Raw genomic sequence first — 16,039 nt, 5'->3', positions numbered from 1 at the left:
TTAACCTCTTTTTATCTTTGCTTCCTCTTTTAAAAAACTAATAATAGTGTTGAAAGAGGTGAGAATTGAATGAAACATACACATGGTGCTCAGCACATAACTAATAAAAGTTCAATAAGTATTGCCTATAATTATTATATATTCACTACTATATAATTATATATTATAATTATTATGCCTGTTAAGTTCCTTCTATTTGTCCCTACTACCAGGAATATCTGTCTTCCACATACCCCTTCGTAACCGCTCACTTATCTTTTATTCTCCCAAAGACCCTCTTCGAGTGTCAACTTTTCTCTGTCTGAGTAAGGTGCCACCTCAGTTTCCTCTACTTCTCTGTGTTACAGAATTTATCATACTACTATAAAATTTAGCCTGTCTATCTCACCTGCTAGAAAGGGTCAGATAACAAATATCTTAGGAGGGCCACATAGTCTCTGTTATACTGCTCATGGCTCCTACTGTAGCACAAAGAAGCCAATTCAGACAATATGTGTAGACAATACGTAAACAGGTGGGCTGTATTCCAATAAAACTTTGTTTACAGAAATAGGCAGTGAGCCAACAGGGCCCACGGGCTGTAGTTTTCCAAACTCACATGCTAGACTATAATCTAGCTGAGGGTAAGAGCTGGGTCTTTCTTCTTTGCACCCTTAACCACAAGTTGGCCCAATAAATTGTTACTGAATTTAATAAGTGCATAAGTAAATGAAAGTTACAAAAGGTCTAAATTGTGTGACTCCTCTATCCTCCACAGCACAGTTTTATTCCCACCTATCACATCTGAAGGTAGTTAGTTGCTGATGTAGGTGTTTGCTCCTTTGTATCCTTTGGGCCCTGCAATGTGATGGACGCATAGGAGGTACTCAATAAAATGAGTGTTGGTAGAAGAAATGAATTAAACATTCTTTCTGGTTTTGAGCATTAGAGAATAAAATAACTGTCTTGGACCAAGGGGGCTCCCTCCCCCTGCAACTCTGACTTAGACTGTCGTTGTGCTGGAATTCTACATAAATACTCCATAGAAATACTGGGTACTGGGTGCACAGGGATCAGGCTGTGGGGAAGCAGTGGAGTGATCAGAATTTCTAAGGTGTCCTCAGCATCTGTGCTCACTATCATCTGCTGCAGTGCTGGGAACCAGAATGCTAAGTTTGGCAGGTGCCTTTTCTTCATCTGAATCTAAATAACTACCAACATGAAAATTAGTTTTCCAAACTTATTTTTCTTAATATGTATGTTAGGCTCTAGTGGGGCGCAGAAAAGAGAGTACAGAAAAGATTAATATCAGTGTCTGCTACTGAGTGGTTGTGTAACTGCTCATAACAGACAAGATCACTGATTGAAAATATGATTTTGCTTTGCTGTAAGATATCAGACTAAGAACTCTTTTCTAAATGTCCTTTGTATACTGCAGCTTGCCCAGTGCTCTACCAGTTCTCTACTAACACATTCTAAAAACACATCTAAGGAAATCAACAAATAAACTTATAAAATACAATTTCAAACATACTCAGGATAAGGAAAACTAAGAGCTACACTAAGAGCTGTAATTCTTCTCATGGAACTACTAATATTGTGCTTTCTAGCCTCAATCTAATACAAACTTTGTAACCTTCATCTTCTACTCACGAGCATTTAAAAGAAAAAGTCAGTCTATTCTTTATTTCAGTGAGATACTCTTTGGACTACATACCTGTTTGGAAGATGATGACTGCCAAAGGTTGTACTTCCCCCAGGACCCACAAATAACCTCAGTCCTTCTTCTGCAATATACATTTACAATATTTGTTATAGGTACAATTATTAGATTGTCAAATAATATTCATATTATAATAAATTCACATTTTACATTCAGTTTTGTTAAAGAAATAAAAACTTAAAAAAAGAACTACATACATGTTTTAAAACAGGCAGTTTAAAAGATATCCTAATAGTTACTTCTTGTTAACTTTCTTAAAGCTATTTTTCTTAAAGCCCAGTAAAGAAGACAGCTGTTCCTACAAACTTCCTCAAGCAGGGTTTAATTATTTTTCTTTACAACCAGTTACATAATGAAACTAAGTCCATTGTTAACTGCTCTCTATTCACACCAGCATGAATAATTATAACTTTCAAATTGGTGGCACGTAAATTTTCAGTTTCAGTGAAAATGCTAAGGAGGGAATGAGGCATTCTGTTACTCACTATCATTTTAAGATCACCACCTAACCTTCCAAATTGCAATAGTGACTTGAGGTACTCATGCCCAGTTATGACAAAGCAGATGTAGATATCTGTCATAAGGTATATAATCATGGCAGACATTGATGCATAGTTAAAAAATACAATAAAAGCTTTCTTTAAAATTGATATTTTTAAACTAAAGTTAATTCTTTTCCAAATTTAATATCCATTAAACTAAACTATCCAAGAACTAAAAAGTTATCTTCAGATTTTTATGGGTGTGAAATTTATTTTACAAATACCAAACACTCAGTATCATAATGTACTGACTCTTTACTGCTGACCACATTGATTATACAAACCCGGGTCACATACATCCATATATACTTAATGGTTATCTACACACCTTCTGCACTGGAATCTAGGCTGAAGTCTTGACTTTGTAATATTTTCTCCACAATATCATCTGCATCCACTCTGGTGTCATCAACTCGCTTCAGCTGAGATTCTACAGAATCTTGTTTCACTGGGCATCTTTGAAAATAATTTTAAAAAATTTCCTTTTTTATTATGTTATGAAAAAAAAGTGTTTTTTTTTTCTTTTTTCCATTTAAACTGAGACCAAAATGATACCTGTTGAGTGTTTCCGAAGCTGTATCTTCTTTATCAGCTGTATCAAGACTTGGTCCAGCTATCTTTTGCTCAATTTCATCACATGGCTCTAGAATACTTTCAATTCCTGTTGATGTACTTCCCACTGAGGTATTTCTCCTGTGGCAGAACTCAGAGAAACTAGATGACCGGGAGTGGCAAGAGCTATACCCTGTCAGAGAAAATCACTGTGGATGTAACACTAGTATCAAACACACTGCAACCAAACATTCTCCTCCCGCACCATAGCAATTCCAAGTCCCTTCAGAGCAATTCAACTTCACTCTTAGCCTCTACCTGATACTTTCGACTGCTGGCTTGCATAGCTTGATGTTCTAGAATGTCCACAGGCACCAAGTTCATCTGGAACAGAGGCACTCTTTGCTGAGAGATCTGCAATATGTCATAACATAATGTTACTATTACTGTCAACAAGTCAATGGTCAATTTGTATTCTAATCTACGTATTTTAGAAACTAAGTTCATTATCAAGTTACAGAGTGAAAGAAATCCCTTTAAATCAGTACAATGTAAACAACTGTGCTGCAAGAAATACTGTGCAAAGAACTTAAATACCTCAGTTTACTGAAGTGCTATAGTACTTTCCATAAGATTTAATAGCACTCTACCTTAAATAAAACTATTTCAGTTTTTATATTTAGTATTTCTCTTATAAAAAGGAGTCAGATGGATTTTTATAAATTCTCACAAAATTGCCAGGTTTTTGGGTGGTTTTTGAGGAAATCTTTCCCCAGATCCATCACGACAGTAGACACTTTGTTACTTTTGTGTTAGTGATGCTGGTGCTAGGCTATAATTTGGACAAATGTCTGTGGTTTAAATCAACACAGCGTGTGATGTAGCACTGAGAATAAGGTTCTTCAGAAATTGATTATAGTATTCAGTTTCAAAGTCAATGTACAAAAAAAGCAGTGTCAAAGCTATTTCTATTATTTTCCTAATAATGTGCATATTCCAGATGCCAATTATGTATTTCCAGAACTAGGCTTCTTCCACAGAATGCAGAAGGGTGACCATTTTCATTAGGGTGAAATATTTGGAAACTAGAACTGTTTTTCACTTAGAGGCAAAAGGAAACCAACTGAGTAACACAGCAATTATAGCAGCAGTTCTATAAATGATATTGAACACAGATGGGCCAACGAATGCTGCCAAATAAGTAAGCTACTGGAGCGACCTGGCCCTTCTGCAAAGGGTTTCTCATTTCTGGACAGACTGTAAGGTACAAATCCAAACCAGCATCCCTAGTCCTGCTTGACAGTGGTCCTAAGCCCAAATGTTTGGCTACAGCAAATTCTGAACTAAAAGAGTTGGTTCATATCAAGAGTTATATACTTTACGCCTAGCATTGGCTCAGATCTTAATCCATCCATTTATTTATTGGTTTTCAAAATGTATTCATTCAATAAATATTTATTAAGCTCTTACCAGGTCAGTGCCCAATACTGTACAAGATATAGGGGTACAAAATAAATAAGACAAAATATATGCTTCACAGTTTAGAGTAGAAGCAGTTATAATACAACGTGGCAAGTACCAAAATACAAGCACCAAAAAGAAGCTATCAAGAGCTCCAAAGGACAAATGCATTGAACACTACTTGGTAATGAAGGAACAACCTCATAGAGGAGGTTAACTCCAGGTCTTTAACAATGCATAGGAATTTCTCGGCTAGACTAGGCAGGGAAAAGCATGCCTTGTCTGTAGGAAAGCTAACAGTTTGGTAAAGTTGGCATATAGGGTAGTGGTGTAGATGACTGAAGGAAAGAGAGAGATGAGCAGATGCCTGCTAATGAAGGACCTTCTCCTATGAGTTTAAGGAAGGAAATAATTCAATGGCTTTAAGAAAGGGTGTGGCTTGACCAGACTGACATTTTGGGAAGATCACTTTGGCAGCAGGATGAACAGGGGGTGAAGGAGTGAAGATTTTCATAATAATTCAGCTGAGATATGTTGAGCAGACACAAATGACAGTACTTAATTACTAACTAGAAGTGTGTGCCAGGATAACTGCAACAGAAAATACAGGGGGAAGAGTTAGGAAGACGACGTGCTGGGTATGTGGAATTTGAGACACCTGAGGACACCCATCCACTATTCATGGAATTTCTACTGTGTCCCTGGCCATTATGCTGTTGATACAAAGAAAAATTAAGACCTGATCATGAAGAACTTAGAAGCTTGCTGAGAAAAAAAGATAAACAGGTGGGTTTCAGTCTAATGTGACATAAAGTGGACCTTTCCAAAAAGCATTTGGAAATATGTGCCTGTGGTCAGGACGGAGGCCTGGAGGCAACATGAATTTGTAAATCAAACATATTAACTCATATTTACATGATCACATTTACATTTATGTGATAGTTAAATCCCAGGTACGGATGCCAGCACCCAGGGAAAGTGAGTGGAGGGAACCAAATCCTGGACAGTATCGATATTTTAACAGGAAGGTGGAAGAAGATAAAGAAGCCTCTGAGAAGCCAGAGAAAAGAGGTGGGAGCCAAGGCAAGAGAAAGCTTCCAGAAAGAATAAATGGCCAATTTATTCAGATGAGAGCAGAAAAAATGCCCACAGGATTTGACAGTCATGTTCTGGGAGACATCATCAGGAGACGGCAGAAGCCAGACCACACATGAGTTTAGGAATAAATGGGCAGTATATTCTTCCTAGAATTTTGGCTATAACTTGCTCCCCTGAGTCTGAGAGAAAGAGGGCGGGGGATGGTGGGGGAAGGAGAGTGCGAGCCTGTGGGAGAGCAGTACATGGAGAAGGATGTAGGGCTAATGAGTGTTTGGTTTCCAACATGAGAAAGAATTCATAATATTTAAATACTGAAGACAAGGAGCTAATGCAAGAGTTAAAAGTACACAAAGGATTCACTGATCCCAAATCAGGAAATTTGAGAATCCTTATTACGCATAAGAAATCTTATCTTTGCAATCTGAAAAGTGGTGAAAATGTTAACCACAACACTACACCTTTCTTTTCATTCTTTCAAATAATAACCCTGGTCACATGGCGTGGGAGAAAAAAGGAAGCTCATAAATGCTTTTTCCCCAGCCAACTTGACATTCCCCCACCTGCTTTTAGCTCGGGGAGCAGCCTATGACTGGGTGTTTGCCTGGAGAAGTGGCCCCCAGGGTGTGGCCTGGGCCCAGCAGCAGGAACAGCAGCATCACCTGGGAACTTAGTCATGCAGCTTTCAGGCCCCAACCTAGATGTACTTAATCAAAACCTCTGGCTGCAGTGTCAGCAATCTATGGTTTAACAAGCCACCAGGTGATTCTGATGTGCACTAATGTTTGGGAACCAGTGAAAGAGGGTATGTGATTCATGGAAGAGAAGCACCACCTGAGAGATGACTGGCAGAAGCTGCTGGGCATGTGGAACGGGAACAATCCTGTCGTGTCCTGTCATTTCTGTGGGGAGTACAGGCATACAATGGTGGGGGTGGGAGTGTCACTGCAACATTTAGCTTTTAATTGGTCAGAGGATAACACACCCTTTAGACGAAATGAAGCATTGGCTTAAACAAAAATTGCACAATTGAAACTGCTGATAATTATTGGCCCATTTCAAGTTATATATACCCACAGAATTTTAAATCTGGGAGGGACTTTGGGATACTTTTAGGGTAGTACTGTTTCTTACAAACTGAAAAACCAGTAAGCGACACATCCATACCTGCTATCCCAAGATGAATTTTGAGAGTCTCTCCACCTTTTCTATCTTCTTCCAGAGATTCAGATTCACCAGCAATTGGTATAGACGTTGATGTAGAAGGAGGCCTGTAAATAAACATTTCTAAGGGTCAGAACTTGATTTCTGGTGAATCTGAAAGTTTGAAATATTGTTAAGAGATTGGTTGCGTAGTTACTACACAGCCTTAGTAAGGTGCCAGGTGATGTTGCCTCCTTGAGGATGAAAGTGACAAAAATCAACAAATAATGTATGAACATCCTCAAAACCTGAATAAAATTCACTGGGGAAAAATGGGTTTTTACACAACAAAAAAAGTGAGACCAGAAAGGGCACTGCTTTGGGAAAAGAGAGGAGGTATGTTCTCAGCAGTGTCGGTGGAGGGCGCTTTGTCAGCTCTACTCTCAGGCCAGGCAGGGATGTTTCTGTGAGACGGAGGTGGCGGCACAAGCCCCTTGGCAGCGGAGGCTGGAGGGGATACCTCATGCCTCCAGCTCCGGTGCCTAAGATCTCTTGTTGGCTCCATTAACTTAAATTATCCATGATTTTATCTTCTTCCTTCTTCCCTGTAAACAGTCCACCTGCCCCAGGGAGAGTATATAAAGAGCCCCAGTTGTTTAGATTTGATATTTTGGGCTGGATTCTCTGGGAGTAGATGATGGATAGATTTTCACTGGCTCATTCAAAGCTCCCATCTCCACGTAGAAGGTGTGAAGCAGGGAGGGGCAAGATTGAGTTCTAAGAACTTTTTTTTTTTTTTTTAAGAGGACATCCTTAATCTTTTGAGTTGGTTACTGAGAGGAAAATCACACCTTCCTAGAGACTATCCCTTGGTCACCTGAAATAAAACAGGAAGGCGATTGAAGGGGGATCATGAAGTTGATCCATTATGCGGCAATTCTTAAAATCTTACTGTATTAGTTCAATTCAGGCTAGTCAGGTCCTTGGGAATATAGACATTTAAGACTGCCATTAAACCTATTTAATTGATAGATTATTCCTATCCCAGGGTCTCCTAAATTTCAAAACTACATATCCTACTGGAATATGCAGGATATTTATCCTGCAAGTTTTTGTCCAACTAAACTCATACTCTTTCCCCAAATCTGTTTTCTTCCTATATTCCTCTTCTCTGTGAATGCCATTATAATCCAAAAGTCACCAAAACTAGAATCCTAGATACTGCCTCTGTCTCCACACAAAAACTATTAGAACAAATAAGTGAATTCAAAGGTAGCAGGATACAAGATTAATATACAGAAATCAGTTGCATTTCTTTACACTAACAATGAAATACAGGAAAGAGAAAGTGAAGAAAAATCCCGTTTAAAACTGGCTAAAAAGAAAAACAATAAAAACAACCCTAGGAATAAATTTAACCAAAGAGGTGAACGACTTACATGCTGAAAACTATAAACACTGATAAAGGAAACTGAAGATGATTCAAAGAAATGGAAAGACATCCCATGCCCCTGGATTGGAAGAATATTGTTAAGATGGCCATGCTACCCAAAGTGATCTACAGATTTAAAGCAAGCCCTATCAAAATACCAATGACATTTTCTTTCTTTTTTTAAATGGATTTTTTAAAAAGTTAATTAATTTTTTTGAATTTTATTTTATTTATTTTATACAGTAGGTTCTTATTAGTTACCTATTTTATACATATTAGTGTAGATATGTCAATCCCAATTTCCCATTTCATCCCACCACCACCCACCCTGCTTTCCCCGCTTGGTGTCCATATGTCTGTTCTCTACATCTGTGTCTCTATTTCTGCCTTGCAAACCAGTTCATCTGTGACATTTTTCTAGATTCCACATATATGCGTTAATATATATTTGTTTTTCTCTTTCTGACTTACTTCACTCCGTATGACAGTCTCTAGGTCCATCCATGTCTCTACAAATGACCCAATTTCGTTCCTTTTTATGGCTGAATAATATTCCACTGTATATATGTACCACATCTTCTTTATCCATTTGTCTGTCGACAGTTTGCTTCCATGACCTGGCTATTGCAAATAGTGCTGCAATGAACATTGGGGTGCATGTGTCTTTTTGAATTATGAGTTTCTCTGGGTATATGCCCAGTAGTGGGATTGCTGGGTCATATGGCAGTTCTATTTTTAGTTTTTTAAGGAACCTCCATACTGTTCTCCATAGTGGCTGTATCAATTTATATTCCCACCAACAGTGCAAGAGGGTTCCCTTTTCTGCATTGGGTCTTCATTGCTGTGCACAGGCTTTCTGTAGTTGTGGTTAGCAGGGGCTACTCTTTGTTGCGGTGTGCAGGCTTCTCATTGCAGTGGCTTCTCTTGTTGCAGAGCATGGGCTCTAGGTGTGTGGGCTTCAGTAGTTGTGGCACGGGCTCAGCAGTTGTGGCTCGCAGGCTCTAGAGCACAGGCTCAGTGGCTGTGCTGCATGGGCTTAGTTGCTCTGCAGCATGTGGGATATTCCTGGACCAGGGTTAGAACCTATGTCCCCTGCATTGGAAAGCAGATTCTTAACCACTGCACCACCAGGGAAGTCCCACCCATGACATTTTCCACAGAACCAGAACAAATGCTCCTAAAATTTATATGGAACCACAAAGACCCAGAATTGCCAAAGTGATACTGTGAAAAAAGAACAAAGGTGGAGGCATAACCCTTCCAGACTTCAGACTATACTGCAAAGCTACAGTAATCAAAACAGTGTGGTACTGGCACAAAAACAGATATACAGATTAAATGGAACAGAATGGAGAGCCCAGAAATAAACCCACACACTTATAGTCAATTAACCTATGACAAAGGAGACAACAACATATGATGGAAAAAAGGCAGTCCCTTCAACAAGTGGTGTTGGGAAAGCTGGACAGCTACATGTAATCAATGAAATTAGAATACTGCCTCACACCATACACAAAAATAAACTCAAAATGGTTTAAAGACCTAAATATAAGACATGATGCCATAAAACTCCTAGAAGAGAACATAGGCAAAACATTCTCTGACTTAATAAGCACCCCAAAGTTCATAGTAGCACTATACAATAGCCAAGACATGGGAACAACCCAAGTGCCCATCAACAGATGACTGGCTTAAGAAGACATGGTGTACATATACATATACATATATATATATATACATATATATATATATATATATATATATATATATATATATATATATAAAATGGAAAATTACTCAGCCATAAAAATGAAATACTGCCATATGCAGCAACATGGATGAACTTGGAGAATATTACACTTAGTGAAGTAAGTCAGACAAAGACTAACATTATATCATTTAAATGTGGAGTCAAAAAAATAATATAATGAATCTATATACAAAACAGAAAGAGACTCACAGACATAGAAAACAAATTTATGGTTATCAAAGGGGAAAGGGAGGGATAAATTAGGAGTATGGGATTAACAGACACAAACTACTATACATTAAATAGATAAGCATCAAGAATTTATTGTATAGCACAGGGAATTATATACAATATCTAATAATAACCTATAATGGAAAATAACTGAAGCACTCTGCTGTATACCTGAAACTAACACAATATTGTAAATCAATTATACTTCGATAAAAAAAAAAAGGAGTTCCCTGGTGGCCTAGTGGTTAGGATTTCACGCTTTCACTGCCACGGCCCTGCAAGCCACATGGCATGGACCACCAAAAAAAAAAAAAAGTCACCAAAACTAGAATTCTAGATATTGCCTCTGTCTCCTTCCTATTCACTTTTCTTCATATCCAATCAATTTCCACACCCCGCAGATTCTCTCTTAACATTTTTTTTTTTTTTTTTTTTTGTGGTACGCAGGCCTCTCACTGTTGTGGCCTCTCCCGTTGCGGAGCACAGGCTCAGCGGCCATGGCTCATGGGCCCAGCCACTCCACGGCATGTGGGATCATCCCGGACCAGGGCACGAACCCGTGTCCCCTGCATCGGCAGGCAGACTCTCAACCAGACTCTTCGCTGTGCCACCAGCGAAGCCCTCTCTCTTAATATTTTTCCTATTCATGATCTCTTCTCTGCCTCCACCAATTAATTGAGTTTGGCCTTTGTACCTGGATGAGTGCAAGCGTCTCCCAGGTAGTCTGCCTACCTCTATTCCATGCTACTCTTACTGTGGTCTTTGTGAATGTGCATATGAACATATTACTGTCTGATTTAAAACACTTCAATAGTAGGGGACCTTAAAGATGGCAGAGGAGTAAGACATGGAGATCACCTTCCTCCCCACAAATACATCAGAAATACATCTACATGTGGAACAACTCCTACAGAACACCTACTGAAGGCTGAAGACCTCAGACCTCCCCAAAGGCAAGAAACTCCCCACGTACTGGGTAGGGCAAAAGAAAAAAGAAAAAACAGAGACAAAAGAATAGGGACGGGTCCTGCACCAGTGGGAAGGAGCTGTGAAGGAAGAAAAGTTTCCACACACTAGGAAGCCCCTTCGTGGGTGGAGACTGCGGGTGGCAGAGGGGGAAAGCTTCAGCGCCACGGAGGAGAGCGCAGCAACAGGGCTGCGGAGGGCAAAGCGGAGAGATTCCCGCACAGAGGACCGGTGCCGACCAGCACTCACCAGCCTGAGAGGCTTGTCTGCTCACCTGCTGGGACGGGAGGGGGCTGGGAGCTGAGGCTTGGGCTTTGGAGGTCAGATCCCGGGAGAGGACTGGGGTTGGCTGCGTGAACACAGCCTGAAGGGGGCTAGTGCACCACAGCTAGCCGGGAGGGAGTCTGGGAAAAAGTCTGGACCTGCAGAAGAGGCAAGAGGCCATTGTTTCAGGGTGCACGAGGAGAGGGGATTCCTTCCCTGTCTGCCCACAGAAGGCAGAGCACCGCCTAAATGAGCTTCAGAGACGGGCGTAAGCCACGGCTATCAGCTCGGACACCAGAGACAAGCATGAAATGCTAATGCTGCTGCTGCAGCCACCAAGAAGCCTGTGTGCAAGCGCAGGTCACTATCCACCCCCACCCCGCCCCCAGAAGCCTGTGCAACACGCCACTGCCAGGAACCTGTGATCCAGGGACAAGTTCCCTGGGAGAACACAAGGCGCACCTCAGGCTGCTGAAACATCATACCCGCCTCTGCCTCCACAAGCTCGCCCCGCATTCCAATTATAACTACCATAAGTCTCCCTCCCCCCAGCATGAGTGAGCCAGAGCCCCCTAATCAGCTGCTCCTTTAACCCCATCCTGTCTGGGCTGGAACAGATGCCCGAGGGCGGCCTACACACAGAGGTGGGGCCAAAACCAAAGCTGAACCCCAGGAGCTGTGTGAACAAAGAAGAGAAGGGGAAATCTCCCCCAGCAGCCTCAGGAGCAGCAGATTAAATCCCCACAATCAACGTGATGCACCCTGCATCAAACCTTAATAGACAACGAACCATCCCAAAATTGAGGCAGTGGACTTTGGGAGCAACTGTAGATTTGGGGTCTGCTGTCTGCGACTGATTTTTATGTTTATCTTACTAGAGTTTTCAGTGTTTGTTATCATTGGTGGATTTGTTTATTGGTTTGGTTGCTCTTTCTTTTTTTTCATTATTATTATTTTAAAAATACTTTTATTTTAATAATTTTCTTTTCTTTCTTTTTTTCTCCCTTTCTTCTGAGCCGTGTGGCTGACAGGGTCTTGGTGTTCCGCCTTGGTGTCAGGCCTGAGCCTCTGAGGTGGGAGAGCCGAGTTCAGGATATTGGATCACCAGAGACCTCCCAGCCCCATGTAATATCAATCAGTGAGAGCTCTCCCAAAGATCTCTGTCTCAATGCTAAGACCCAGCTCCACCCAATGACCGGCAAGTTCCAGTGCTGGATGTCCCATGCAAATCAACTAGCAAGACAGGAACACAACCCCACCCATTAGCAGAGAGGCTGCCTAAAATCATACTAAGTTCACAGACATCAGAAAACACACCACCAGACGTGGCCCTGCCTTCCAGAAAGACAAGATGCAGACCCACCTACCAGAATACAGGCACCAGTCCCCTCCACCAGGAAGCTTACACAACTCACTAAATCAACCTCACCCACTGGGGGCAGAGACCAAAAACAAAAGGAACTACGAACCTGCAGCCTGCGAAAAGGAAACCCCAAACACAGTAAGGTAAAGAAAATGAGAAGACAGAAAAACACACAGCAGATGAAGGAGCAAGATAAAAACCCACCAGACCAAACAAATGAAGAGGAAATAGGCAGTCTACCTGGAAAAGAATTCAGAGTAATGATAGTAAAGATGATCCAAAATCTTGGAAATAGAATAAACACCAGAAACGTTTAACAAGGACCTAGAAGAACTAAAGAGCAAACAAACAGTGATGAACCACGCAATAAATGAAATTAAAAATTCACTAGAAGGAATCAATAGCAGAATAACTGAGACAGCAGAACAGAAAAGTGACCTGGAAGATAAAATAGTGGAAATAACTACTGCACAGCAGAATAAAGAAAAAAGAATGAAAAGAACTGAGGACAGTCTCAGAGACCACTGGGACAAATTAAATGCTCCAACATTTGATTTATAGGCGTCCCAGAAGAACAAGAGAAAAGGAAAGGGTCTGAGAAACTATTTGAAGAGATTATAGTTGAAAATTTTCCTAACATAGGAAAGGAAATAGTCAATCAAGTCCAGGAAGTGCAGAGAGTTCCATACAGGATAACTGCAAGGAGAAACATGCCAAGACATATAATAATTAAACTATCAAAAATTAAATACAAAGAAAAAATATTAAAAGCAGCAAGGGAAAAGCAACAAATAACATACAAGGGAATCCCCATAAGGTTAACAGCTGATCTTTCAGCAGAAACTCTGCAAGCCAGAAGGGAGTGGCAGGACACATTTAAAGTGATGAAAGGGCACTATGAGGAACAGTATGGAGGTTCCTTAGAAATCTAACAATAAAACTACCATACGACCCAGCAATCCCACTACTGGGCATATACTCTGAGAAAATCATAATTCAAAGGAGTCATGACCCACAATGTTCACTGCAGCTCTATTTATAACAGTCAGGACATGGAAGCAACCTAAGTGTCCATCGACAGACGAATGGATAAATCAGATCTGGCACATATATACAATGGAATATTACTCAGCCATAAAAAGAAACGAAATTGAGTTATTTGTAGTGAGGTGGATGGACCTAGAGACTGTCATAGAGAGTGAAGTAAGTCAGAAAGAGAAAAACAAATACCGAAGGCTAACACATATATATGGAATCTAAAAAAAAAAAAGTGTTCTGAAGAACCTAGGGGCAGGACAGGAATAAAGACACAGACTTAGAGAATGGACCTGAGGATACGGGGAAGGGGAAAGGTAAGCTGGGACGAAGTGAGAGAGTGGCATGGACATATATACACTACCAAATGTAAAACAGATAGCTAGTGGGAAGCAGCTGCATAGCACAAGGAGATCAGCTCGGTTCTTTGTGTCCACCTAGAGGGGTAGAATAGGGAGAGTGGGAGGGAGACATATAAGTGAGGGGATATGGGGATATATGTATATGTACAGCTGATTCACTTTGTTATATAGCAGAAACTAACACACCATTGTAAAGCAATTACACTTCAATAAAGATGTTAAAAAAATAAAGTGATGAAACCAAGATTACCCAGCAAGGATCTCATTCAGATTCAACAGAAAAATTAAAACCTTTACAGACAAGCAAAAGTTAAGAGAATTCAGCACCACCAAACCAGCTTTACAACAAATGCTAAAGGAACTTCTCTAGGCAGGAAACACAAGAGAAGGAAAAGACCTACAATAACAAACCCAAAACAATTAAGAAATGGATATAGGAAGATACATATTGATAACTACCTTAACTGTAAATGGATTAAATGCTCCAACCAAAAGACACAGCCTGGTGGAATGGATACAAAAACAAGACCAATATATATGCTGTCTAAAAGAGTCCCACTTCAGACCTAGGGACACATACAGACTGAAAGTGAGGGGATGGAAAAAGATATTCTATGCAAATAGAAATCAAAAGAAAGCTGGAGTAGCAATTTTCATATCAGACAAAATAGACTTTAAAATAAAGACTATTACAAGAGACAAAGAAGGACACTACATAATGATCAAGGGATCAATCCAAGAAGAAGATATAACAATTGTAAATATTTATGCACCCAACATAGGAGCACCTCAATACAGAAGGCAAATGCTAACAGTCATAAAAGGGGAAATCGACAGTAACACAATCATAGAAGGGGACTTTAACACCTCACTATCATCAATGGACAGAACATCAAAATGAAAATAAATAAGGAAACACAAGCTTTAAATGACACATTAAACAAGATGGACTTCATTGATATTTATAGGACATTACATCCAAAGACAACAGAATACACTTTCTTCTCAAGTGCTCATGAACATTCTCCAGGATAGATCAAATCCTGAGTCACAAATCAAACCTCAGTAAATTTAAGTAAACTGAAATCATATCAAGTAACTTTTCCAACCACAGCACTATGAGACTAGACACTAGATATCAATTACAAGAAAAAAAAATGTAAAAAATTACAAATACATGGAGGCTAAATAACATGCTACTAAATAACCAAGAAATTACTGAAGAAATCAAAGAGGAAACCAAAAAATACCTAAAAAAAAATGACAATGGAGACACGACAACCCAAAACCTATGGGATGCAGCAATAGCAGTCCTAAGAGGGAAATTTAGAGCAAAACAATCCTACTTCAAGAAACAACAAAAATCTCAAATAAACAACCTAACCTTACACCTAAAGAAATTAGAGAAAGAAGAACAAGAAAACTCCAATGTTAGCAGAAGGAAGGAAATCATAAAGATCAGATGAGAAATAAATGAAAAAGATATGAAGGAAACAATAGCAAACATCAATAAAACTGAAAGATTGTTCTTTGAGAAGATAGACAAAAATAATAAACCATTAGCCAGACTCATCAAGAAAAAACGGGAGAAGACTCAAATCAATAGAACTAGAAATGGAAAAGGAGAAGTAACAACTGAGACTGCAGAAATACAAAGGATCATGAGAGATTACTACAAGCGACTATATGCCAATAAAATGGACAACCTGGAAGAAATGGACAAATTCTTAGAAAAGTCCAACCTTCCGAGACTGAACCAGGAAGAAACAGAAAAAATTAAAAGACCAATCACAAGCACTGAAATTGAAACTGTGATTAAAAATCTTCCAAGAAACAAAAGCCCAGGACCAGATGGCTTCACAGGCAAATTCTATCAAACACTTAGAGAAGAGCTAACACCTTTCCTTCTCAAACTCTTCCAAAATACAGCAGAGGGAGGAACACTCCCAAACTCATTCTATGAGACCACAATCACCCTGATACCCAAACGAGACAAAGATGTCACAAAAAAAGAAAATTCCAGGCCAATATCACTGATGAACACAGATGCAAAAATCCTCAACAAAATACTAGCAAACAGAATCCAACAGCACATTAAAAGGATCATACCCCATAATCAAGTGGGGTTTATCCTAGGAATG

The 16,039-nt window shown here is 39.8% G+C and overlaps 1 protein-coding gene across 3 annotated transcripts in view; it reads right to left on the bottom strand.

Annotated features, from left to right (window-relative positions):
* Positions 1–16,039, bottom strand: part of EEIG2 (EEIG family member 2) — a 150,544-nt gene that overhangs the window by 51,427 nt on the left and 83,078 nt on the right. For 2 of the 3 annotated variants that reach the window (XM_069541244.1, XM_060026458.1), the window contains exons 6-10: positions 6,520–6,623; positions 3,115–3,210; positions 2,800–2,989; positions 2,573–2,700; positions 1,697–1,766 (exon numbers count right to left, since the gene is read on the bottom strand). In XM_069541244.1, coding sequence (XP_069397345.1) covers positions 1,697–1,766; positions 2,573–2,700; positions 2,800–2,989; positions 3,115–3,210; positions 6,520–6,623 — 588 coding nt within the window. Of the gene's footprint in view, positions 1–530; positions 838–1,696; positions 1,767–2,572; positions 2,701–2,799; positions 2,990–3,114; positions 3,211–6,519; positions 6,624–16,039 lie in introns of those variants that run through there. The other variant, XM_060026449.1, reaches the window with a different exon arrangement.

The sequence above is a fragment of the Delphinus delphis genome, chromosome 1 (assembly GCF_949987515.2).
Source record: "Delphinus delphis chromosome 1, mDelDel1.2, whole genome shotgun sequence".
Taxonomy (NCBI): domain Eukaryota; kingdom Metazoa; phylum Chordata; class Mammalia; order Artiodactyla; family Delphinidae; genus Delphinus; species Delphinus delphis.
This window is presented reverse-complemented; position numbering and strand designations above follow the sequence as displayed.